Below are 27,865 nucleotides of genomic sequence, written 5' to 3'. Positions count from 1 at the left end.
GCCTGGTCATTCTTTGCTAGAGCCTCTTCCACCCTCGTGGCGTGCTCTAACAGTTTTTCGTAGTCCCTTTTGAGCTCACAGTCCCTGAAGGGCCAGGTGATTTTCTTCCATCTTGATTTTTAAATAACTGACCTCCTGGCCAAGGTGTCCCTTTCCTGAATTAGAGTACCCCTCTGTGCAGCCAGGCTGTCCCTTTGTTTTCTGAGTGCACCAGCTTTCTGGCGCTCTTCATCAAATTCTGTCTGGGTGTCAAGGTCTTTGAGAATTAATTTATTATGTTCTTCTTTTACTTGGTCTAGGCGGTTTTGCAGGGTGACTACCTGCTCTGCGCAGGCTCTGTTAAAATTTAATTGCTGTTCCAGCTTTTGTTGGCTCTGTAGTAGATTGCGCAAACTTTCTTGGCACTCTTCTCTGCAGCGCCAGTACTTTGGGTTCCTGCTCTACCTTCTCTTGCTGCAGGATATCCAGATCTCCTTTTACTTTTATCAGGTACTGTCTGATTTCATTCTCTGATTCTTGGCTCTTTTTGTAGCCTTTGCTCTGCAGAGTCCAAATCAGTTTGGGTTTTTTCTAATGATTGTACTTGCCTGTTTGCCAGATCTAGGTTTTCGGCATATTTGTCCTGTATTGCTCCAATGTGGAGGTACAGATATGCCGCTATTTTGGCAATTTTACTTTGCTCTTCTTTTACCTTAGGGGCTATGTACAATTCACTAAGTGCCGTGTGTAATGGACCCTGATCCTGCCATATATCTAATCCTGTGGCAGTGGCCTGTCCTTTGATTTCCTGCAGCCAAACATTCTGATCTTGCTCTGTCCATTCACCCTGACAAATAATTTGTGCCGTAGGTGTTATTTTGCCATATTCATTTCTACTGGGATCGCCATTCCGGAAATATTAATTTCCTTTCTGACTTACAAGAGGTATTTTATTTTTGCAAAACAGGCCAACTCCTTAGAGCGTTTCTATTGAAGGGTGCTTTTACAGTGTAGCACAGTGTGGTAGCCCAATAGGGTTTATGTACCCCGTCAGTTAGCACGCTGTATTAGACTGTCACAAGTGGTATGTCTAATTCAGAAATCTCGTGACGAGCCCCCAATATCTGTAAGTGATTTCAATCCGGCACTTCACCTAAGTCAACGCCTAGCGTGTAATATTTTGGCAAAACAAATATTCGCGGCAAACTTTTCTGCATGCGGTAATCGCGTTTGCGGGAGAACTATATGGATTTGGAATTTATGGTTCTATGGAAAGCTGTGGATGTTAGCTACAAGCAGAAGTTGAAATATTGTTTCTAGCATAAAACTTGAGGAAGTTATGGACGTTTTAGTATAGGTAATTTTTCTGAAATAGCCGCAAGAATGGGAAAACAGGGATGCGCTTTCAAAAGACAAACAGGATTTCTTTACACTAGGGGATGACTATGAAGAAGCAAATACCACACAGAAGCACAGCCACTAGATCAGGGCGCCACTGGATCAGGGTAGTGCCTGCCGAGGAGCTTGCCTTCTTCAATTGAAATATATGAGCACAAAGATATTTAACAATACTAGTACCGAAGGAGATAGTAGGGATAATATAGAGCGTTCAGGTAATTCAAAAATATTTCTAACAATCCAGTGCTGGAGGGAGTCCATTGTCCCCTTGCCACAGCAGCGCAAGTTCTCCTCCCACCCCTTAATCATCACATGGGTGTGAGTTCCTGGTGGAGAGAGCAGGAGGGAGGTCCTGGCCCCTGTGGGGGAAGTTGTTCTACTGCTTTGGCTTAGTCAGGCTTAATTTAAATGTCATTGTGTTGCAATTGTTTTTGGTTTAAAATAAACTTGTAATTTCCAACAACAAGCAGCTACAACACTTATTTCAGATTCTAAACCATGGGATTTAAATAGTTACAACCTAGGTTACTCTCAATTACCGGTCACTTAGATTTAGGACATTAGATTTCAGTGGTACAAGTTACAGTTTGAATGCAGGCTTTTGAAAATAGTCCTTCAAGCGGCTGAGAGTACTGCGCCCAGATTTTGACAGATCCCACAGGCAGGCACATTTACTGTGGATGTTTTTATGACAAATTCAGCTTTTCAGGATACTGCAATTTCACAATGATTTCTTGATCTCAATGAATTGTGACACCTAGCCAGAATATTGGATTTTTGTGGTTGTTTTGTACCAGCATTCTGCAGTTTCAGCAATCAAGAAAAAGGATTTAAATGCAAGATTTTGGATTTCTTCAGCAAGCACTACTTTTCCCTCTGTGCTCCCTTTTTACTTGTCGTGCAGCCAGTGACATGTTTCCAGAGTGAGATCTCCGTTCCACCCCTGACAGCATGCATTGTAGATTTGGCAGCCATCTTTTTGTCCTTTGTAGAGCGCCATTTTCATAGGTTTTGGCACGCACCAGGGTTTTGCAGCCATTTTGATGATTCTGGCACCACCAGGACAGTGTTGCCGCAGGGCAGAGCATAAGTGGGTTAATAAATCCCACAATATAAAGACATTAAACAGAACAAACCGCATCACGAGCTCAAGAAAGACTTACCAATCATAAGGAGAAGCATAGTCGCAGCTGGACTGGATTAGTCCATATCAGGGATCAGTGAAGGAACTAGATCCCATTCGACGCGCCCCTGCCAGAAGTAGCAGGACGGAGACCTTCTCTTCCATAATTCACTGGTGAGCTTTATGGGCCGGCGTATGCTCACAGAAACCGTACTTTGGGGGTCAAGGGTTCGAGAGGTACAAAAATCACAGATTGGCGCACTCCTATCTCCACACAGGAGCAGTATCACCACGTGCCACCGCTCAGTTTTTCTACTGAGGGAGAGGCCTGAAGGGGGTGATTCAAGTTCAGGAAGGGCTGCAACCATGCCCCAACGCCTCTGCAGAGACCAGGTGACCGTAACAGGAAGAAGCAAGTCCAAAATCCAGTTCACCAGAGCAAAATGAATATCCAAAGGCAATCCAGGAAGCAGGGCCAAAGTTTAAAATTGCACTGTTCACCAAAAAACAGCAAAGGTAAATCCAAAAAGCAATCCAGGAGTCGGAGCCAAGTCGAATCCACAGGAGCAGATGGGTAATGCAGAAGCAGTCCACTACACAAGGCAGTGGTCAAAAAGCAACAACGAAAATCCAGGGGGGGCGTGGCCAACTGGCCATGTAACAGGACGTGCCTGAAGGAGCTGCTCCGTGGATCCGATGATCCGTGTGCACATGCACTAATAATAAGCAAGTAGCTGCAAGACCGGAGACACGGCTGTGTGAATGGGCCCTCTGACATAACTAAGGAAACTGGAAGAATCGCGCCGCCAATAAAAGAGAAATTGACTTGCAAATATTCGCCGGCTCCGCAGCACAGAAGCCAAGATGGCGGACAACAAAGGAAGCCTGACCGGGGCTGTGCAAACAATGTTGCAAACCCGCACGCATTGGGGATGAAGGGACACTGTCCCGTGGAGGCCGAGCGGATTTACACGCCTCCTCCGGCGAGCGAGAAATATCAGCACAGCCGTGAAGCCTCCACAAGGAGGTTGGAGAAACGGGCGAGCGTGGGACACGAGCACTGAGGCTGCGTGAGAAGAGAGGTGGGTGCTAGCGACTGGAGCCCGTGTGGCCACCCGGCTGCGTGGGACGGGCGGATCTACGGCTCCCTGCCGCCCGTGGACGGGTGCCTCTACGTGGAAAGGCCCGTGAGAGGAGCGTGAAAGACACAGGAGGTGAGCAGCTTGCGGGATGGATAGTTCCGCAATGGCACATCCAGTGCATTATGAACGTCTGAACGCACACATAAGTGCGGGCATAGAGGCTTGCTGCCACAGATGAGTGATTGCTACGTAATAGTGTAGGCGATCGGCGTGGCATGTCGGGCACTTCCCCCTGCGTGGAAGGCGAGGCTGAACTAGTAGCGGACGGAACGAAGCGCTGCCATTGCGCAAGCGGACTCGAAAAGACACGGGCCCCTTGTCCTGGGCATAGAATGAATCCCATTGGTTGGATTGTGACGGAAGGCGCTCAAAGCCAATAACGTTTGGGTACAGGAGCTGCTCCTTGGGAGTACTCATTGACCCAATGTGAGCACCCGGGTCCGTGGCTACATCCACCTGCAGAGCGTTACAGGGCGGAGCGCAGCTAGCAGAACAATAAGATAACAAATTGGGCGATGTCGGTTTGGAAAGAGCAGCACAAAGGGGGTTCCATCTGATGGGAATCCCGAATATCACGAGCTGCACGCCTGCACAGAACAAGAGTTGAAGCACAATAATACTACACAGTTCAGGAAGGTAAGAACAGCTATTGCACAGAAACATGGGAGCGGCTCACCGACCTACCTGCACCCATGGTTACATATGAGACCTGGAACCTGTGGCTGAGCATGGACTGTGGGGGCCGCTAGCCGGGGAAGGTGCCAATAGAACACCTCTTACAACTAGTACTATATTATAGCATTGACTGAACATAGTGCCAGAGGCCAGGGGGAAGATAGGGCCTTCTCACTCGGGCCGATTGATAAGCCTTAGGGGGCTCCACCACTGCACCATTTCTGGGAAGACGTGCCATGGGAGGCGATAAGATAAGTGGAGAATGTGGGAGGACACAATCCACCTGAAGCCATAGCTCTGCGCACTCCAGCCCACGCTGGGCATCCTGAGCTCACAGCCCTAGTCTGGAGAGACCCATTGACATTACGGCAGAACAGAGCAATAGAATCGCCACATCAAGAAAAGGTAGCCTTGGTCACTTGAGCTGGATCACAAGATGGCGGGGAGAGGGGTGAAAGCCAAGAGCAAACAACCTACGATGCACACTTTTGCTAAAACACAGCTGTCTCCAACGATATTGACGCGCACTGACGCTACGGCACCCACGGAAAGCCCTCGGGGGATCGAAAACCACCAGATACTAACCGTCATAGCGGAACTAAGGGACTCATGGGGGATAGCAATGGCCGGCCTGCGGACCTCCCTGGAAGCCAAAATAGACGCAGTGGGGATAGATGTCAACCTGCTGCAACAAGATGTCAGGGCACTGGAAGATAGAACAAGCAACCTGGAGAGTGCGGTCAAAACCAACAAGGATACCAGCACTGAGCACGCAAAAGAGGTCCACATATTAAAACAGCAAGTGGCTAACCTGGAGAATCGTGCGGATGAAGCCGAAGGGAGAGCAAGACGAAATAACATTCATTTGGTTGGCTTGACAGAAGGAGAGGACGGCCAGGACGCTGCGGATTATGTGGAGAATATGATCCTCCAGGAAATAGGAGCCGATAAACTCACAAGGATTCACAGTGAAGCGAGCGCACAGAGCCCTCATGAAAAAGCCGAAGCCTGGAGCCCCTCCCCGCGCAATAATTACCAATATTCTGAACTATAAAGATCGGGAAAAGATTCTGGAGTACTTCAGAAAAGGGGGAACGATCGAGAGAGCTTCGACTTCTATCACAGCGTATCCCGATTATACAATCCTGGTCCAGCGGCAGAGATATAGCTACGTGGCGGTGAAGAAGAGACTGCGCATGGCCGGCATCAAATATATGCTTTTGTACCCTGCAAGACTGAAAGTGCTACACAAGAGTAGAATGATACCCCGGAGGAAGCCACCACTTGGATGGATCTACAGGGCTGCCAGAACGAGACACGGAACGAGCCCAGGAGGAGCAAGATAAGTGACTGAGATGCACTATATATATTAGCATATCACACTGATGGGTATCTCCGCAGAGACTTTAAAGATGCTGATAGATGAGCGGGGATGGGCGGAGATGGAGACAGATTATGATATCCCTGAGCTTGCGGATGTGCCGGACTGGAATATAGTGTATTGGACACATAAGTAAATTGATAGCAGCATGTGGTTGATTTGTAGCAAATAGGAGCGTCAGAACGCAGGCACCTTACCCCCTAAGTAATAGTAGAAGTAGTAGGATAGCCATTAGGGCTACCTCACCCTGCTGTGTTTCGAGTACAGGCTATCACCAGAAAGAGCTAGATGCGGGGGTGCCTGAGATCCAGGCATGGAGTTGGGCAACAGTTTGGGGGGGGTAAAGTTGGAGAAGGGAAGGGAGGAGGGGAAGGGGATAGGGGTGTTTGGGTTGTTTGTAGTTGGGGGAAGTTTGAAGTGGGTTACGAGCCTATGTAGACTGAGATGGAAGTTGAAGCTGGACTGCACCAATGGGAGGGGAGGGAGAACTTTGATAGGCCATGGGGGACCTTACAATAATTACTTGGAATGTTAGGGGACTCAATAGTTACTTAAAGAGGAGCAAAGTCATGTTGTACTTGCGAAGACAAAAAATAGATATTGCAATGCTGCGGGAGACTCACCTGACGAAAGAAAAGATGGAGTTGGTGGCTAAGAAATGGAAAGGGGTTGTGGCAGGCTTGTCATATTCTGCTTATGCTAGGGGAGTGCTCATCTGGGTGGCACTGCATGTCCCGTTTCAGCTGTTGCAAGAAAGGGTGGAGATGGATGGGAGGTTGGTCATACTAAGAGGGCTAGTAGAGAACAGGGACATAAACTTTGTAAATACATATGCCCCCAATCATAATATGGCTGCATATTTCAGAACTTTGTGTACTAACCTGAGCATGTGTATGGGAAGTGCGGTGATTTGGGGGGGGGGAACTTTAACTGTGTATTGAACCCTGGGGTGGAGAGGTCAGATGGGAAGGTCGATAGATCTGCCCCAGCTGCTAAAGCATTACAAACTGTGTTACATGACTTTGGACTGGAAGATATGTGGAGGATGAGACGCCCCCAAGAAAGGCAGTATTCGCATTATTCTGCCCCCCCAGCAGTTGCATACTTGGCTGGACTATGTCTTCGTTACATCGGAGGTGGCCGCAGAGAGTACACAGGTGGAATATAAAGCGAGGGTCCTTTCGGACCACTCGCCCCTGATCCTTGGATGGCAGTACTGCCCTCCGAGAGCAAGGATTCCGACATGGCGCCTTCGGGCGGAAGCACTCAAGGATCCCTTTTTTAGGGAAGATATGAGAGAGGAGATCATAGCCTATTTTGAGACAAATACTGGTAGTGTGGACTCATCGGGTACATTGTGGGAGGCCTTCAAGGTTGTTGTGAGAGGTATAGCCATCGCTAAATCTAAAGGCCTACAAGGTGGGATTCTGGCTGACCTACAAGAAACAGAAAAGGAATTGGAAAAGGCATTAGAAGGAGGAAGTAACACAGTGAGAGACATGGAGCTAATTCTTAAACTACAGCAAAAGTGTGCAGAGTACTGGGATAGACTATGTAACCTCAATTACAAAAAATATGTAGAGAGACAGCATGCGGGAGGAGATAAGACAGGAAGGCTTCGGGCATGGTTATACAAGAGCGAAACCCCCAGACCCACGATCAGAACAACGAGTGATGATGGTAGTGTAGCGTATACCCAGGAGGGAGTCGATCAAGAGTTTGCAGATTATTATAGATTACTATATGGAGATAAGGGAGGGAATAGCCATGAGACGATAGTAGAAACACTAGAGCATATAGGGTTGCCAAAGATGAGCGCTGAAGAAAGAGAGGAGTTAGACGTACCGATTACTTTGGAGGAGTTAGCAGAGGTGGTGAGGCAACTGCCAACTAGTAAGACCCCGGGAGCTGACGGACTCCCAAGTGAGTTTTATAAAGTATACAAAGAAGAAGTGCTCCCCCCAATGTTAGAAATGCTAAACGAAGCATTTGAGGCGGGACGCCTGCCAGAGTGACTCAGAGAAGCGATTAAAATACCGCTCCCCAAACCTAACAAGCCGGGGCATAGTTGTGGCTCCTACAGGCCTCTGTCGATGTTGAACTAGGACAGCAAGATATTGACGGCTATCTTAGCAGGCGCCATGGTAACCGCTACAGAGAAAACGGGACCCCTGGTGCTTTGGGGAAGAGCCTCCATGTTCTCCCTGTGCAGCGGGATCACCGGGCTGTAGGCCGCGTGAAGGGGCAGGTAAGCGGTGTGGAATTATGACCGCTAACTCTCCCACTCCTACTCTCCATGATGAGTGCATAGCAGCCTGTCTGATGGATGCCACTGAAGCTTTTGTTCCATTTGGCCTTGCTCAAGTTCTTACGGGTGCCATTGAGATTGCTGCCGGCAGCAATGTCCAGCTAGCAGCGTTCCTCTACGGCTGCCTGGGCTATATCAACTCCCAGCTCTATTTCCTTCCATGCAAAGACCATTGAACAACTCCTTTGTAAACCGTATGGTCACATTTTCAAACTTCTCGCAAAGCGTCTCTTCCTTGGCACCGGAGCTAGCTTTACAAATTCACTACACTCTTGAGTTCAAACTCATGAATTCAAAATAAACATACATTGAAAGAGAATCCAGCACCTACATTGGCTAGCCATAACTTTCATTCAGCAAGTTGCAGTGTAGATGTTGGGGCTCTGATGTGGAGTGTTTTGACATACTGTCTGGTGTAATGAAAAATCTGTATTGCACCGCAAACGTACTAGGCCACATGGATACCTTTCTGTGTTAACTATACACATTTCAATGAACGGTCCTCTGTGTTCACTTCTTGTAGAAAGTAGAATCAAAGCAGGCTTACTCAGGCAGGCAAACTCCTGGGTGCCCCATGCACATCTGCCCCAGAGCTGATCCAGGGCCTAGAGATTGACTTCAAGTAATTAGGCTTTGCATGACACACTGCTGCCATGAGCCCTTTTTCGCTAGTGATGGTACAATTTCTTGCCTGGTTTATAATCTGCATCCTTAACTTTTCCTACTGATCGCATTTTTGTGGTCACTGTGAATTCAGAAATGTCCTGTAACAATTCATATTGCATACTGGTAATTGTTAGATTCAAATTGTTTGTGGATGCTTTGGTCACAGAGAAGGGCATCTGATTTGTCTTTTTCCCTTCTTTCGGCTCTGTGCCTAGTGATCGTCTTGTTCCCGGCCTGGACACGATTGTTCCCATGGAGACAACTAAGGCCTATGACATGCTGGACATAGTTCATTCTGTAAGTTTACCTTTCAAAGTTCGTCAATATATATTGATAACGCACTGTTCCACTTCTATAGTATCTATATTACCACAAATGGCATTTGAAGTTTTTATTTTATTGTAATGAATTTGTGAGATGCATTTGGTGGCTAACGAATTAGTGGAAAATCTATTTCTGCTCCAAGTGTTGAATGGTTCCAAATACCTGGTATCAAAGTTGTGCACATGTTCTATTGCTTTGCAGCCTTCTTAAATCTAGGCTTGTGTGTTGAAGCTGTCGGCCGTGCTGGATTCCTAAAAACTGATCTGAATAGTGTGTGTGAGATTGCCATGCATCGATTTTATGTGGAAGGAGTGTGTAACCTAGCAGTTTCAATTTCCCAAACAGGTTTGATCTCAATTATATAGTATGGGAAGTTAGAAAGTAGGGTTTGGCTTGCAGGATATCTTTTTGTGATCAATGTGGGAAGAAGCGTGCAGTATATGTTTACATTTTAGGGTATACAATGCACATGCAAGTTTGATATCCCTGAAGAATTTGCCTATGAAGTTGTCCTTGATTATGGTCCTATACCACAGAAAGGGTTTACAAGTAGACCAAACACAATCTTTGTTTTAGGCTTACTGCTCACCGATGGTTTGCAGGAGGTTTTGCTCTTGGTGTCGTGCAAGTAAGGACAGTCCTCTCTGGTGGCCAGGACTCCGAAGGTGAAACAGGGTTGGCCGGCCACCCGAGAGGCCAGTCCCCCCAAGGTGAAAAAACACCCAAGCAGGAAAAAAACCTTTTTCCGTGGGTTGGTTTGATGCAATGCCGGACTGGCAAGACTTGAGGCCAACGTGGTAGAAATTTGGAAGTAGAAATACCAGGTAAGCTTTGCAGGGTGATGTGAGCAATCCCCCCAACAACAGTCCCGAAAGGATTGAGCACAGGCAAGGTTTTCCAATAAGGTAGCAGCGTGAAAGAACCACTTATCAGGAGGAGTGGAAGAAGTCAGAGCGGAGAGAACTGTAGAGAAGAGCGCTTCTATAGTGGACCGGAAGGAACAGAGAAACAGTAGCACTTGAAAAAGAGTAAGCGAGCGTAAGTATCAAGATTGAAATGTGCAGAACCAGCATTGTGAACTTTACTTGTTTGGAACTGCTATTGCGCCTCCCGTGATCGCGTGTGACGTCCGTTGTACGTGGCAGCAATCTTGGGCTTGGCCGGTATTCGTCCTAGATTAGCGTAGGCAGCCATTGAATGCTTGCCAATGGCAACGTGTGAGCGAGAGTTACGGTAATGGATGTTCATCTTCCCACAAAGTCAAAATGAACCGGCTCTATGGTGAGATGTAACAGTATACCCCCTTCTAAGTACGGAACCTCCAGTCTTCTAAGGGTGTAGCCGATGGGACTGTCACACCAGAATGGGGGCGTGGACTTGCCTTGCTGGTTCCCAGGTACGATCGGCAGGCCAATACCTTGTCCAATCTACAACGTATTGCAAGACTAGGGGAGTCCCAGATATGGGCCACTTCGTATTCTGGCTCTTGGTTTACGTAAACAGGTGGTGATTTGATAGTTTGGTATCTTCCAGTGTAGGTGTTGTAAGACTTCAGAAGAGATGAGTGGAATACTGGATGTATCCTGTTCCAAGAGGTGAGAAGCTGTAGATGAAATGCCACAGGATTGATGACTTTTCTTTACCTTAATGTGCCCAAAATATTTAGGCGCAAATGTCCTGCTTCTCAGATGCAAGGGTAGAAACTTCGCTGCCAACCAAACCCTGTCCCCATTTTGAAATCGGATCAATGTTTCTGTGTTTATCTCGAATACTTTGCCGCATTTTCGGGCATTGTGAAGGTGTTGTAATGTTTCCTCCTGGATGGTATGTAGGTTGAGCAATACTTCTTCCCCAGCATGTATGTTGGAGCTAGCTGAAGGTACTGAAGTAAGCCAGGCAGGATATAAAACGTAATTCCAGTAGAAAGTTGAAGTGCCAATGACTGAATGATACATATTGTTGTAAGAAAACTCTGCAGTCGGAAGAAGAGGAACCCAATTGTCTTGTGTCCCTGTGACAAAACAGCAAAGAGATTCATCCAGAGTCTGATGCGTTCTTTCTGTGTGACCATTAGACTGGGGATGATTACCGGATGAAAGGCTCCTTGATATGCCTAGGTGGGAACATAAGGCAGTCTCGAATGTTAACCTGTACTGGGAATCGTGGTCAGAAATTATATTGGTGGGTAGTGCGTGCTGTCTGAATACAGTAGAGAAGAATATAGAGGCAATTTCTAAAGCTGTTGGCAAAGCACAACAACGAGCAAAGTGTGCCATTTTAGTGAAAGCCTCCACGGTGACCATGAGGACTGCACAGTCTTCAGAGGGTGGTAGACCCACAGTAAAGTCTGGCGATAGTGTGCCATGGTCTGGCAGGTAGAGAGGGGTTGTCTTAGTTTGCCAATGGGTTTGGTTCTAGGCGTCTTGATTTAAGCACAGATTTCACAGTCCAGATGCATCCTTGGCCACCAAACATGTAGTTGCAGCAGGTATAGGCATTTTGGAGCACGGAGTAAGGTAGCACATTTGGACCATGCAACACACTCTGGCTTCGGACACAACCATGTAGTTTGTTTCGTGGACCAGGACCCACTTGGCGTGCCACAAAAAGTCACTAGTTTATCTGCTGGACCTCTCTGCTTTTTCTCACTCCAGCCCAGATCACCTTTTAGCTTGTAATACAGTTCAACAAAAGTGTGTTTCATTCCGTACAGGTTTCCCTCTGCCGGGCTCAAACATTTAAATAACAATTTGTGGTGGCTCCCTTGCCCAGCTTCATTCACACTTTCATAGGCTTCCTTTTGTCTGGCTCAGCCTCCTTTCACTTTTCTTTCCACTGTCGAAGACTTTCGAAACTGCAAGCCTTTTGCTCTTACCTCAGCATGACCACTTCGACCTTAAAACATCATTTTCTCTCCTACAGCAAGGCCTCTTGGTAAATGTAGTTTCAAGCACAGTACTTATTTCAAAGTTCAAAGATATCTTTCACATCCAGGTTTCCCTCTGCCGGGATAAAACCTAACAGTTCAAATCTTGTATCTCAGTTTCTTTCTCTTACCGCCGCTTCTACGGCATCAGACATTTCAGAGACTTTCGATAGGGCAATCTTCTGTCGCCGGTCAGACCACTCTTACTTTGTATCTTTAATTTACACAATGCTTTGCTTTCTCTCGCCTCTTATCGGCACACGTGCAACTTTAATTCGTCAGATACTGTTGCCGTCAAGTTTCATTTAACACAGACCAGACTTTTATTGCTTTCATCAACTTGCTGGCTGTGTTCATTCATTTTTGTCTTTCGCGGCTTTGATACTGAAGTCAAGGCTGATACCACAACTGCCACTGCACCTCCCAAACTGTGCTGTTCTCCCGGTAGGGTGGCTGGTGTCCTTGAAACACAAGAGGTTTGTCTCTTCTCACTAGCTGAACTTCCTTGCGCAACCTTCAAAGCCCTTCGAAGATAACGATCACGCGCCGGGGTGTCAAGGTTTCTCTACCTCGGTCTTATGCTCTGCTCCGCCTGGTTTGCTGTCGGCCTGGAAGAACTGCTCCTTCTTGTGCACCGCCTTGCGCAGTGTCTCTCAGTGTTCCACCTTTTAACCATGTGGGGAGAGCTAATAGGTACCAGGTGTTCATAATTAAGATCAAGTGCCTGACCCTGCCTGATCTTAATAGTGGGACACGTCCAATGTAATGCATGGGTGGTACTACTTTCAGCCTCAGGCCTCCTCTTACTCGGCTCAGTCTTTGTGTAGGAAAGTTGGGGGGATCTGGGAAGTTGAAATATCCTATAAAATAGAACGGGACAGGGGTATTTGGAGAGGGGGGGATACCATGTTTCGCCATCAGGCGTCCCTCCCCCGCTCCCTGAGGACCCCGCACCCAGGTGATCCTCCCTCACTTGTCCACCGCCAGGGTCTGGATCCAAAGGCGATGGTCATGACCTGGCCACCTGAGTAAGGGATCCCCAGGGTTTAGGCAATGAAACACCCTCTTGTTTTTTCACAGTAGGTCGAAGAAGGCTAACACCCTTGAACAAAAAGCCTTGTCTGTGAAGAAGTGCATATTTAGACATAAGTTGTGTATCCGTGACCTTCTCCAGTCTCTGCAGACAGGTATTTATCTGACTGATGAACGTGGTCTGTGGAAACGTGCGTTCTGTTTTTAGTTCCCAATGAGCTGGAGTTGTCAAAGAACGTGAAAGAGCGTCCACATTCAGATATTTTGTACCAGGGATGAAAGTTAATCAAAGCGGAACTGTAGAAAAAAATAGGCCCAACTGGCGTGGCGGCTATTGCGGCACTCAAAGGACTGTAGCATAAGCAGGATTCGGTGTTCGGTTCTCGGGTTGGTCTCTTGTTCTGCCCCTAAGACGTAGTGTCTCCATTCGGAACATGCCAGTTTCATTGCAAGCAGTTCTTTCTCATGCATGGGTTCTGGCATGGATTGACATGCTCATGAATATTCCCTGTCCTAAGGCTGGGAATCCTCGGTAAAAGAGGATTTAAAACTGTATTTCTCCTCAAAACCAATCCCTGTCCTCTGGGTCATCCTGCCCCCATCCAATGACAGTCCGCTCCCTAAGCCCCGTCTCTGCCAGCCATCTTCAGTTTCAAAAAAAAAACTTTATTTAGTAAACGGTGAACCACAGAAGAATATAGGGAGCATACAGTTCCAAATATGGCTAGCTTTTCTTGGTTGGCCTCCTTTTAACATGTACTCATCAATGTTCCTAACATTTTAACCTTTATGGAGTCCTCAAGTTGCTCTCTGAGCTATTTTGACATTTTTTTTCCATGTTTTTTTTCATTAAAAAGTTCTATTTTTGTTTCCAGGAGAGCCTGTGTGCGCTTTCCTCATCGGCCGGCAACGGGGACCCATTGTCGGTGAAGTTTTGTGCCCCTCAAGGGCGAAGATTCGTCAAAGTTCTTTGCGCCGTCTGACATGACAGAGGAGAAAAAGGAGGGACGAACGCTTCCCAGGCCCTGCACCAAATGCGGGTTACGGAACGTCTTTGTGGAGGAGAAACCTCTATAATGTCTTTACTGCCTGCACCTGAACCACAGAGAGGTGGAGTGCGAGATATGTCTTGACTTTTCGAAGAAGACGAAGGACCGGCATAGCAGGCTGGTGGCATGGCTCACTTCGAATCAGGCATCTGCCGGGTGCTTCGAGCAGGTTCATGCCTCGTCCATGGCCGGTCCGAAGAGCGGTCTCCCTCTGAAGAGAAATAGTCATCAGATGCCTCCATATCAGCCTCCTGCACCACATCAGGCCCGACTCACCAGCAGACACGGATACGCTCACGGACACTGGTATGGGCATGGCCACCGACAAAGATGAGAACTTCATCCCAGCAGTTGATGAATCACTGCACCTGGACGGACGAGTGGAATCATTCCACTCGCTCTCGAGGGCCTCTGAGCTGTTCCAGCTGGTGCCTGAGGAAACCAGGAAAGCAGGCTTCTCGTATCAGTGACGAGGGTCCAAGAGGAAGACTATCATGGCCGTGCGCTTTGTGGACGACATTTGGGAGGAAGGCCTAGCCCTCATGAAGAACCAATGCATGGCTCCAATCAAGTGAGACAGGTTGGAGGAGAAATATAGGGTGCCAGACTCCGCGCCCAAGTGCTTGAGGTCACAACCATTGCCGGAATCGGTAGTGTCTGCTGCCGCAAGGACACATTTGGCTAACCCGGCTTCATCATCAGTTCCCCTGGACAGCGAGGGGAAGAAGATGGACTCCATGGGGAAGAGTCATTTACACAGCGGCATCCACGATCAAGGCGGCCAATGCTCTGGCTATCTTGGCCCGATACGACCGGGAGCTTTGGTACAAGCTGGGCCCGATCCTGGAATTTCTCTCCGACGACAGGAAGATGGAAGCTCTCGCCCTCTTTCAGGAAGGGGAGATGGTGTCGGACCATGCCAAGGTGGCAGTGGAGATTGCCGACTTGGGTTTCAGGCAGATCGGAAACGTCTGCTTTCATCAGCAGGGTTGGTTGAGGGCCACAAACTTTTGTCAGGACATTCATGCGAAGGTGCTGGACATGCCCTTTGACTGAGAAAATCTGTTTGGAAAGGCGGTTGACGAATCCCTTCAAGCCATAAAGACACATACAAAGACGGCACGTCCCCTTGGCACCCTTCAACAGCATTGCTAGTCTTCTTTTCGCTCCTCCAGGAGTAAATCGAGCAGATCATCCAAGGGATTCTCCACATCATATGGACATCCGCCCCGATTCTCCACGCAGGAAGCCTACAGAGGTCGGTCACAGGCCTACAGTAGCAGAGGTCTGCGTCGCTGTCGCCCGCAGGGCTATGGTACCCAAGCAAGCCTGAACCGGCCAAGACGTCGGGCCCCCCAACTCATGCACCCCGGTGGGAGACCGGCTGACGAGGTTCTTGAGCGAGTGGAAGATCCCCACCGAGAGATGGGTGCTAGACACTCTTGCCCAAGGACACACCTTGGAGTTCCAACAGAGGTGCCCACGTTTTCCACTGGTTCCCCGTCAGGAGCTCCACATCCCTCAGCTCCTGGAAGAAGTGCGAGCCATGTTACGGAAAGGGGCGATGGAGCTCGTTCCCCAACAACTCCAGGGCCTCAGTCTATTCCAGATACTTTCTGGTAAGAAAGAACACAGGGGTTGGGGACTGTGAGAAACCAGAAGGTGTCTCACCCGCTAGTACCCAGGGATCGGGTGGCCATCACTTTTGGATCCAGTTCCTGGGGACGGGCCAGTGCGGGAGGATCAACTGAGTGAGGGGTCTTCGCAGAATGCGCTGTTCGTCGGTGCCAAACTCAATGCAGTGACCTGCCTGGCGTAGGCCTTGGAGGAGAGGTTCCCCCTCCCGTTCCCTTCGGTCCGCTGACCATTTCCTTCTCACTTCACCCCCACCCCCCTGTGCCGCCTCCCGTTTTCACTCCTTCCAACTCTTAGCACCTCTACACTGGAACTCCCTTCCTCTTGCTATCCGTTCTTCCCCCACCTTCACTTCATTCCGCACTTCCCTTAAATCTCTCCTTCTCCATTCTCCTCCTTGAAACTCCTACCCCCTTCTACTTCCCCCCCCTTCCTCACTCTTTTCCCCTACTTTCTCCTCTCCCCTCTCCCTTCTCCTACCTCCCCTCTTTTACCCTCTCTTTCCTCCTCCTGCCCTCCTCCTACACTCCCCCTTAACCTGTCCCATCTCCCTTTCCTCCCTTTCACCTTCAGTTAATTGCTCTTCTCACTGTTTTATTGTTTGATTCATATTGTAATTGCTTCAACAGCTTTATCGTTCATGTTTTATGTATTATGCTGTTCCATGTACAGCGCTTTGGCGCAAGGCGCTTTATAAATCAATAAATACAAATACAAATTCAAGGGAAGGTGCGACTGTCGTCGGCAACAATGGCCACGGTGCGGGCCATCAAATCATTGCTGGGCATGATGTCTTCCTGCATCTACCTCGTCTGTCTCTGAAGGTTGCAGATGCAACCCTTACAGGAATTCTTGGATGCACGTTGGATACAGGTGTCTGGGAGTTTTACAGCCAAAATCCCAAGGAGTTTTGTCGGGCGATAGAGTGGTGGGGGTGTGCTCCACCATCGCCCAGGGAACAGGATTTCAAACTTCGCCATACCAGGAGACTGTCACCACAGACACCTTGCTGGAAGGTTGGGGGAGCCTCACACCGAACATCTACATGCCAGTAGTCTGTGGCTTCCAGAGGAGAAGGATCTGCACATCAATATCCTGGAGCTACAGGCAGTGTTCTGAGCCCACAAGTCTTTCCTGCCATCTCTGAAGGGCAAGGTGGTGAGGATTTTCACGGACTGCATTGGGGATCGAGTCCCCCCTCCCCTTGCTTCCTAATGTAGAACATGGTGATACACCATGTTCTACATTAGGAAGCAATCGAGCACTCGATCCCCAGCACTCTCCAAGGAAGCTCAGGACTTGTGGCGCTGGGCCATTAGCCAATGGATTTTCCTCGTTCCTCTCCACCTGGCAGGCATCAAGAACACCATTGCAGACTACCTCAGGAGGGAGCTGCAAACCTGCCACCAGTGGGAACTTCGTCAGGATCAGGTGGACCGCCTGTTCGTCAAATTGGGTAGACCCCCGATCAATCTTTTTGCCATGGCGGTCACCTCCAAATGCCAGCGGTTTGCCAGCAGATTCCACTAACCCAAGAGCTTGGATGGTGCGTCCTCCTTGCTGCGGGAAGGTCTGTTTCTGTATGTGTTCCCCCCCCAGTTTCATCTCCTGTTACGTGTCATCAACACACTCGGTGTCGATGCAAGATAATACTCTTCGCCCCGGCGTGGCCAAGGCAGATTTGGTATACGGACTTGCTCAGCCTGTCAGTTTCGCCTCCAGTCAAGTTGCCGGTACTTAAGTATCTGCTCACCAAAGAGGGAGGCGCAATCCTTCATCACAAACGTGGATCGCTGAGCCTAAGGGCATGGCTCCTGCAGCCTTAGAGTTTGGAGGTTTTGAGTTGCCAGTGACTGCAGGGAAGTCCTCGTCAAAGCCATGGCGTTGTTGACTCTAAAGTGCTACGGCCATAAGTGGAAGCGTTTTACTATGTGGTGCCGGTCGCAGAACATCACCACTCTGAGGTTCATGGCTCCATCAAGGTGCACCTGACCACATCTCACGCTACACCAGATCCCAGGGTAGATCCTCTCTGTGGTCCCACAGGCCCGTCAAGATGTTCCTCAAGGGGCTTTTCCCCCATCTTTCCTGCCGGTGAAGCCTCTTGCCCCGGCATGGGAACTTAACGTGGTCCTGACGAGGCTCATGGCTGCACCTTTCGAACCTATGCATCAAGCCCCACTCAAGTTTCTCTTGTGGAAAACCGGATTTACTTGTGGCCATCAACTCTGCCAGACGTGTGGGTGAGATCTAAGCCCTATCCTGCAAGCAACCATATCTCACTTTCCACGAATCAAGGGTGGTACTAGGTACACACCCCTCCTTCATGCCAAAGATTCCGTCGGAATTCCGCCTCAGCGATCCTTTGGTGTTTCCTGTTTTCTTCCCAAAGCCTTTGACGCCGGCGGCGAGATCCTTGCATTCGTTGGACATTGCTTGTGCCTTGAAGATCTACGTAACGCACACAACGAGTTTTCAGAATACTACTCAATTGTTTGTGAGCTTTGGTCCTGTGAACCATGGGAAGGCCTTGTCCAAGGCTTCCATTTCAAGGTGGCTCTCTGGCTGCATCATGCACTGTCATCTGCTGGCGAACCAGCCTCTGCCGGCCCGTCCGCGAACCCATTCCACCAGAGCGATTGCTGCGACAGCTTTCCTTTCTGGTGTCCCCCTGATTGACATATGCAGGGCTGCGACATGGAGATCCACACATACCTTCACAAAGTTCTACTGTGTCGACAGGGATTCCAGGCAGGAGTCCAGAGTCGGTCGGTCAGGCAATGCTAAGCAACCTGTTTGCTTGAGGTGAGTCTGTTCCGAGGGTAACTGTTAATTGCTTCTGTTGAGCCTTGCCACCTCCTGTGTTTGTGTAACCTGGTACTGCTGTGTATTCGTTATGCATGGGTCTGGCATGGATTCACATGTGAAAACTCCCACAGGCCCCTCTGCGGCTCTTCTTGGTCATACTGCCACTTTACGTGCTTACCAAATATGAAGATGGCTGCCAGAGGCAGGGCTTAGGGAGAGGACGGTCATTGGATGGGGGCAGTTTGACCTAGATGACAGTGATTGGTTTAGAAGAGAAATACAGTTTAAAGTGAAAGTGAAACTGTTTTTTCTTTTACCAGCCTGACAATGGGGAACATTCATGAGCAAGTGAATCCATGCCAAACCCATGCTGGAGAACAATAGTTACAGGTAAGTAACTTAAACCTTTTCCAAAACTGAATAGTGTACCTCCAAAGGCAGTAAGGTTTTAGAGTAGAATGTAATAGGGTGTTCCTCTTGGTCATCCCCGAGTTGCTTGAGTACAGCACCCACCGCCTTGTCCGAAGCATCCATCTCAACGATAAAGGTCTTCTGTGTTTGTCTGGTGTAATCCGAACCGGAGCAGTAACAAAGGCGTATTTCGAGGTCAGGAACGCGTTCTCTGTACTGGAGTCCCAGATGCATTGCACGTCTTTCTTGAGGAGAGATGTTAAAGGCAATACGACGTTAGAGAAGGTCAGGATAAACCTTCTGTAGAAGTTAACCCGTAGAAACTGCTGAAGTGCTTTTACTGTGGAAGGCCTTTTCCATTGCAGAATGGCTTTGACCTTGTGTGGATCCATGGATACTCCCTCCTTGGAAAGAATGTAGCCAAGATATGCGACTGAAGAGGAATCAAAGGTACATTTCTCTAACTTTATCTGCAGATGGTTGTCTTGTAGGCGGGCTAGGATCTGTTTGGCATGAGGTACACTGAGTATGTGAAAGAGCAGATCTGCAAAGATGTGGTCCATAAATCTCTGAAAGACTCTGAACTCCTAGTGACCGAAAAGTGTCCGTAAGGCGGTCTTCCATTTGCTATCTTCCTGGATCCGTATCAGATAGTAAGCTCCACAAAGATCCAGTTTTGTGAAGATGGTGGCATGTTGTACCACATCCAGAATGTCTGGTATGAGAGGTAGCGGATATGATCTTTAACCATGACGGCATTCAAACCTCGATAGTCCAGACAAGGCCTAAGCTCAGTGGTCTTTTTTAGGTATAAAGAAAAGAGAGGCACCGACTGATGACAGACTCGCTCATGAATCCATTAGCCAAGTTTTCCTGGAGGTAGGCTTTCAGGGCTGTCTTCTCGGCCGGGGTCGGGTGAAACATGATATTGAACAGCACTGTCGTATTTGGTTAAAGTTGTATGGCGCAATCCTCCGGTGGATGGGGTGGCAAGGACGTGTGTTTTTTCTTTTTTGAATACTTCATTATAAGCTCAGTATTTCTGCGGTAAGTTGATAGCGAGTGCAAGGTGAGATGCAGTTGGAGGGGCTGAAGCTGTCACCAGAACGGGTTGGGGTATTGCACCCGTCAGACATGAACACATGCAGTGCTCTGAACCCAAAAACAGCAAATGCGCCTGTTAGGCAAAGTTTGCATGCAGTACCCTCTGGGACCACTACACACAACTATGACTACAGATTGTAAGCAAAACCAACCTTTGGTATAAGTCTGTACCACACAGTGTTTGGTAGCGAGCTGAGCAGCCAGGCTTATCTCAAGAGGGAATTTGAACTTGTAATGAGGTTACACAGAGGTCTACAGTTACAAGTATTCAAATAGACACTTACACTCAAGGTTTCTTGGTAAAACACTTATTAATTTATTACACAGACAGTTAGAAAACATTCACTAAAAGGAGGCAAATCACACAAATATATCCTACAATACTTCACATTAACTGGTTCTGAAACATTTAAACTAATTTGAAGGAGGCGCAAAATGGCATTCAGACCATTTGAAGTAGGAGCAAAAAGGCATAAGTCAATAAAACGAATAGTAGAGTTACTTTTAAACAAATAGTTTGAGTTCACCAGAGAGATTGGTCCAATGCAATAGGTAGGCCAAAGTCAATGGGCTAGAGTCTTGTATACATAAAAACGGTTCTGGTAGATAAGTCTTTGCCACGATTCTCAGAAGAAAGTTATATGTCGGGTCACAAGCTGACTAGGCCTGCAAGTTGCCAAAGTTTCACGTGCTTTCGCAGTTAGAGGTACGTTCTCTCGGTCGGGTTTTCACAGTACCTTAGATTGAAGAAAAAGATGCAGCTGAAGACTTCTGTTCCTGGCAGTTCCTGTAGATCTCGCTGTTCCTGAGCCTCAGTTGTGGGGACAAGAGGGAGGACGTCGTGGGACTCCTGCACTGCACAGGGACTTGTCACAAAGCTGGCAAACTGGCAATTCTTTGATTCCGGTAGCTGTCTTCAAGCACACAAACTGGTGTCCTTCTCCCTGGCTATTCGGTTTCCTGCAGCACTCTGAGGAAAATACAACCAGCTCCGAGAATGGTGTCCAGTTGGCTTACGAGTTGATTGGTCCCACCAACATAAAGGAAGAAGTCGTCCTTGAAGGGCTTCTCTGTCGAGATGAACTTGGCGATTTGGACCTGCAGCAGTGCTTCGCCGGGCAAACCAACGGTCTAGGAGTTGCAGCAGCTGTCCTCTTCCAGCTTGTCTCGGTTCTTTCGTTCCAGTGGTCGACTCTGCCTTCCAAGCCAAGAGACTCACCTTTTAAACCGTTTTCTCCCATTCATTCCAGCCTAGCTGCCACTCACCCAGCAGGGTGGCTGTCCTTGCCGGACAGTTAGCCAGCCAATCACGCCAGAGGGCATTTGGGTCTCCTAGGGGACTAAGCACAGGGAGTTTCGGCAGCTCCTCACTTCCTGCCCACCCCAGACTCTCCGGCGCCAGAGACGTTCTTCAGTCCTGAAGCCCGCCAAAGGCATAGAAACAAAGTGACCAAACTTAGTTTGGAGCGCAGAGACAAACTCTAGAAGGACCTTTCCAAAACGAAATGGTGAAAAATGAAGACCAGGGCCTGTTTTTACAGAGGGTGCTCAGACGCCATCTTGAAAAACATGACTCCTGCGATTTAACGCTACCGGTGTTCGTGGTCAGGAAAAATCATGGTAGTTTGTTGTCAAACCACTGCCACCAGCCATTTCGAGAGGAAAGGGCATTAGACTTCTACATGAGTTTCTAGGCACAGGGGATAGTAGGTAACCCCTCTATTGTAAAATAGTGTGTGCTGGGTCTAGGAATTTAAAAAGACTAGTAAAGTCAATTTAACTTTACTTTCTCTGGGAAACAGTAGTTTATCCCAGAGAAGGTATCTAAACCTTGGGACAGCCTAAAAGGCCTCCCTGTGTCACTGCACTGAGGGTGCTGTGTGACACACATGAAAAGATGACGCCTATGGAGTTGTCTAAAACTCCATAATCAAAGCACACAAGAGCAAAACACACATCAAAATACATGAGAGAGTGGAGAAAAAAGGGTCATACTCTCTCCAGGTAAAAAAAAGTCCACAAAATCCAGCAAAGTTGCTGGGGGTCTCCAAGGTGAATGGAATTATCACATTAATGAGAATTCTCCCTAACAGAGCCTTCCAGTTGATATAGCAGTTGTGGGTAGAGAGCCAAGGAATCCCAAGTATGATCGGATAGTGTGCAGCCTGGATGATATTGAACCGTATCTGTTCTTGAGGATGATGGATTAGCAGTCCAAGATGTAGACTGTTTTCGGGTGATGGGACCACTCTCCAGGGGCCTACCATCCACTCCTTCCACAGGAATCGGTTCCTGCTTTTTGTGTAGGGGTATGGTCATCTGGTTGGCCCTTGATTTATCCATGAAAATTCCCCCTGCACCGGAGTCCACTAAGGTGGGCATCTGATCAGCTGTCCGTGATTTGTAGAGTAATTTGCTAGACTAACATGGAGGTAGGCTCCCTAAGATTGGTGAGTAGAATTCTGCTATCCTGATGAGAGGGTCTTGGAAATTGCTCCTGCATCCCATTTTGGATCAGGAATTGTTTTCTTTGCGTGGAGAAGTCAGTGGGCATAACCGAAGGAGATGGGCATCGGAACCACAGTACATGCATTACCCATGCTGTCCGTGTCTGTTCCGTTCTTCTGTAGACAATGGACCTCTGGCGGTACCCAGCTGCATGTGCTTGCCAGCATCCTTTTGGGCCTCTGATGGGTTGTTGAAGGTTGAACTAGGACGAGAGAAGGGTTACGGTGCTTCCTTCGTTCTTGTCTTCTCTCTTGTAACCGGTATTCAATCTGTATGACAAGATGAATCAACTGTTCCAAGTGGGAGGTCGTGGCACGCGTGAGAGCTCGCCGTGGAGTTCTTCTGATAGCCCCTCGCGATACAGGGTAAAACAGGTTTGGTCCGACTAATCGGCCTGCAAAGCCAGATGTTTAAACTTAGCCGTCTAGGCCAGAATATTCATCTGACCCTGTTGAAACTACAGAAGCTCTTCCTGAGCGGTATAGGTTAGGTTGGGACGGTTGAACAATCTCTTCAAGGTCTCAACAAAGCCTGCATACGAGTCAAGAATTGGGTAATTGAGGGAGACCAAAGTGGTGGCCCATGCCAAGGCACTACCTGTCATGTGCGTGACCTTGAATCTGACCTTAGTCTTGTCGCATTGGTATGAAACCTCTCTAAAGGAGAATTGTACAACACAGTCGTCCAGGAATTACTTAAGACACTTTGGGTTTCCTGAGAATATTTCTACAGATGCTGTCGTTCCCATAAAACATGTAGGTAAGGCATCTGGTGATTGAATGGCTTGTCTCGGGGAGGGATTTTCCACCTTCACATTCTGTACTTCCAATGTGAGAGTTTTGGACTGCAGCCATCAACTCCTGTAACTGAGCCACCTCACATTGATTTTTCCTGGCGTTGCAATCTTTTAGGCTTACTGCTCACCTGTGGTTTGCCAGAGGTCTTGCTATTGGTGTTGTGCAAGTAATGACGGTCCTCTGTGGCGGCCAGGACTCCCTAAGGTGAAACAGGGTATACCAGCCGCCAGAGAGACCAGTCCCCCAAGATGGAAAAAAAAAACAAAGGGGAAAAAAACCTTCTTCCGGAGGTTGGTTTGATGCAATGCTGGACTGACGAGACTTGAGGCCAACATGGTAGGATTTTCAAAGCCGAATTCCCAGTTAAGGTCTGCAGGGTGCTTGGAGCGATTTCCCCAACAGCAGTCCGGAAAGGACTGAGCACAGATAAAGGTTTCCAATAAGATAGCAGAAGAACCACTTAGCAGCAGCAGGAGGAGCTGAAGTAGTCAGAGCGGAGAGAACTGGAGAGAAGAGCTCTCCGTTGAGGATCGGAACAAACAGATAAACAGTAGCACTTGAAACCGAGTAATAGAGCGTAAGTAGCAAGACTGTTGCAATGCACAGAATCAGCGTTGTGAACTGTACTTGTTTGGAAACTCTATTGCTCCTCCCCCGACCGCGTGTGACGTGCGTTGTATGTGGCGGCCATCTTTGGATTGGCCGGTATTCGTCCTAGAGTAGCGTAGACGACCAATGATGAGACTTATGGTAATGGATGTTCACCTTCCTACAGTGGCAATATGACCAGGCTAGATGGTGAGATGTAACACTTTGTGAAAAACTGGCTTTATTCAACAAAAATGAATTCACACTTGAATATAGAGACAGCACGTGATTTTGCAACCGCTACACTATGTCAAGTTTCTCCTAAATTTCACACGATTGTGGCGTACTCGCATTCTATATCTCTCTGAAAGTCTTCTGATTTGTCTCCTGTGAGGTGGCAGACAACCACCTCAGAGGCTTCCTGCTGCTCCTGTAGAAATTGCTGTGTCTCCAGCATGAACTCTAGGTTCAGTTGGAGTTTCTTTTCCACTTGTTTACACAGCCAACTCTGGGTTGCCTGTCCCAATTTCCACAGAGAAGTTTGAGGGCCTTACTTATTGCCCAGATCTCTTCCCTCTGCACAGCCTCTGTACTCCACTTGTGATCTTTTTCAACGCCACATCACATGCTGGTTACTATTCACAGTGAAATCGAATCTTATTTAATGTGGTCCAATCGGGCAAAAGACATGTTTAATAACTAGGGCACGTCTGAACAAACTGCCTTTGGGGGGGGGGGGGCAGCATGTGCAAAATTGATCAATTCGGATGGACTGACAAAATGCTTGTCGTGTGGTGCTGCCCTTGAGAAGTTACTACATTTTATCATGTTTTGTCCGGCGTACTCAGGGATAAGAAATAAGGCCTTGCTCCCTGTATTCTGTACCTCTGACATATGCAATTGTAATAATCTTTGCTCTATTTACTAAGAACAGACACAGCATTTGTTGGTTGGCCCATGACCTTTTTTAAAGACAAGCCTTACAGGTGAGGAAACATTTTATTTCATCTTTTAACCAGTTAGGTACATGAGTAGTGTAATATGCATTTATTATGGGATGTTGAATAATATTGCTTATTTTCTTTACAATATTTTCGTCTTTTATATTTTATTTTCAAGTTCTTATTAATTAGGGTTGTTTTTCTTTGCTTTGGAAGCTGTATAGAGGAACAGTGTGTGTAAACTAATGGATTGATGTTTTTATATTTTTGACATTTCTCATTATGGTGGAGACCCTCTGCGCCACTATTTGTGTTACAATGTATTTATGCTGTTTTATACGTTTATGACCTTTTCCTTTATGTCGAAATAAAGCCTTCAATGAAGATGACTGTTCCCATCATGGGTTTCACTCTTTCTTATTTGGGTCTCGCCTATCCTTTGTCTTGGGCTAAGTGTACCCTGTCATTCATTCCTAGTCTTGCAGGCTGGAATCTCAGTGGCATTCTATTGCTTCCCAACCTCATGAAGCCTCGTTCCAACCACCTCCTGATGCTTCCTATCTTTCTCTCAACACCTCCACCTCCTAGTTCCTGAATCGCCAACTCAAAGTTAACTCTGACCATAAACCTCTCCGAAGGGCATACCTCCCCTTCCTGGGATGTCCCTTTTTGTAATATAACTGGTCCTCCCCGTATGCCGGTCTGGGTATTCGCAACTGATCATGTGTATTCTTAGTGTTACTGTGTGATGTGACGAGTTCAGTTCTCTGACCATGTCAAGAGGGGATGGAATGCCCTCTCAGCCTGAGGTAGGATGCCTACTAGGTAGGAATCCAGAGCTAGTCCTACACCAGAAGGGAACAGTTGGAGTTGGAGAGCCCCAGATCATGTGCCCTCTCCAAGGGCCAGTTTGTAAGTTTGTATTACCCATTTGCATCACCGCAGGCCTAGCACTCCAAATGCTAGATGTTTTTCCTTTTCTTTACAGAAACTCGGGGAAAAAGAGTACCCACGGGAACAAAAATCATCAGCGCCCCACAACCCTGCTATTGTAGAGTCTGCAGGAGAGAACCAGAGGCCCTGCTTTGAGTCCTGCGCGAGTAGCATACGAAAGCTGCAGGAGGGAAGCAAACTGCATATCATGGAGCCAGATCTCCTGTATGGCTGTTCCCAAAGCCAAGCACTGCATGCTAGCCTTGGCCCACCCAGGAATGAACCTAGTGCGGGCCCCCTGGACCACCCTGGACATAAACCCCTTCAAAATAAAACTAGACTTACCTTAGGGGCGGCCAGGCTAAGCCACCCCTAACATAAACTGGGACATTGTCCAACACAAACCACTATTGTTGTACCGCTGCTGGCCTGTTCTATGAAAGGGGCAGGGTTTAAGGGGCTATATGAAGGTTTACTTGTATATGGCGTCTCCTTGGTGGGGAAGACAGGGCCATATTGGCCAGGTACAGCAGACCAGAATATATGGACCGGGTTAAGAGACCCCAGGAAACAGGAAGTTTTGGATTGTTTGGGTGAGCTCAAAGGAGAAGGAGGTGGAAGGGCCGACAATAGACCAACAAGAGGAAGGATAGTGGAGTTGATTGTAAAGACGATTTTTGGAGCAGGTGGTGCACTAGTTATTGTGTGTAAGTGGTACTACCTTGTGAAAGAGTGGCATTTGTGTTTAGGAGAGGGAGTGAATGTGAAGTGCTTGTGTGAGTGTAAGGAGAGGATTTGAGTAGAAGGTGGGGTGTAGTAATATAGCAGTGTGGAGAAAAGAGAAGTAGTGTAGGAGAGGAAGGAGTAAAATCAAAGAGTGGAGACAAGGCATCAAAAGAGTGTGAGAAATGTATTTATCTGTTTCTGATGCGCCAAAGCCCGTGGGCATCAGGGCGCAGAGAGAGATCATGAGTAATAAACTAAGTAATAAGGGAGGTTTCACTAATCTGAATTACGAAAAAATAGTAGTTTTCAGGATTTTTTTAAACCTAAGGAAATTTCTTTCACATTGTAGGTCTGGGGGCAGTTTGTATCAGATAATAGTCCCGGGAGGATAGCTCAGCGCCAACGTGCTCACCTTAGAAGCAAGACGACGCGAAGCAACACAGGTTCGATCCCCGGGTACGCGCTTAGAAACCTCTGGATATTTAAGCGCGTTATAAATATGCAACTAAGACAATTCCTGTAACAGCGCCTCGATGCCTGCAGGCTGTGTGAGCTCTTAAAAAATATGCAAAGCCGCTCTCACAGGGAAGGAACTTTCCTTCCCATTGACTCTAGGATATTTCAGGCATTGTAAACAGTGTCTTTAGATCTAGTATTCCGAATTGATGTTTGGACCGTAATGCGTTTTTTAAGATAGCCAGGTGCATCGCCAAACAGACATTTGTGTGTCTGAACATTAATTTTGAATTCAATTCTTGTTTGCACAGGAAGCCAATGAAGGTCTCTCCTATGCTGCGACATATGTTTATATTTTGGCACATTTTTAACTACTCTGACAGCGTCGTTCTTTAGGATCTCTAACTTCTTAATACAGCCTTTACTAGCTCCACCTAGTAATGCATTACAATAATCCAGTCTTGATAGAGCCAATGCCCTGATCAGTGTAGCACAGTTTTCAGTCGAAATTAATGGTTTTCATAGGCGTATTAGCCTGAGCAACCTGGGCATTAGCCTCAAGTGATGCTTCAAGTGTAAACACTAGTGTTTTTTTCAATTGTAACCCCTAGTGTTTTTACTTTATCGACTACTGCAAGTTTGTGATGGTCAATGTATAATTTTGTGTATGCTATTCCTTTTCTCTTATTTTGTCGGAACCGAAGATCAGGAGTTCAGTCTTCTGACTATTTAAGCAAAGATTCTTGTTCATCATCCAGATACGAATACTTCTGTAGACGGATGTGATCATACCTGCATCTTTTTCATAATTTCCGCTTAACCTGAAGGCGAGCGGAGTATCATCAGCATAATTTGTGAAGTAGAGGCCCATGGACTCCAGAAGGGCACATAGGGATCTACAAAAGACATTAAACAAGGCAGCAGACAAATATGCTCCCTGCGGAACACCGCATAT

At 47.6% G+C, this 27,865-nt stretch overlaps 1 protein-coding gene across 2 annotated transcripts in view; it reads left to right on the top strand.

Moving 5' to 3' along the window:
* The window catches only part of PCCB (propionyl-CoA carboxylase subunit beta), a 1,121,578-nt gene that overhangs the window by 430,210 nt on the left and 663,503 nt on the right, over positions 1 to 27,865 (top strand). For both annotated transcript variants that reach the window (XM_069618020.1, XM_069618019.1), the window contains exon 9: positions 8,888 to 8,969. In XM_069618020.1, the coding sequence (XP_069474121.1) occupies positions 8,888 to 8,969 (82 nt within the window). The remainder of the gene's footprint in view (positions 1 to 8,887; positions 8,970 to 27,865) is intronic.

This window comes from Ambystoma mexicanum, chromosome 10 (assembly GCF_040938575.1).
Source record: "Ambystoma mexicanum isolate Mex_15411 chromosome 10, UKY_AmexF1_1, whole genome shotgun sequence".
Taxonomy (NCBI): Eukaryota; Metazoa; Chordata; class Amphibia; order Caudata; family Ambystomatidae; genus Ambystoma; species Ambystoma mexicanum.
Note: the sequence above shows the minus strand (reverse complement) of the source record. Positions and strands in the feature narration are given on the sequence as shown.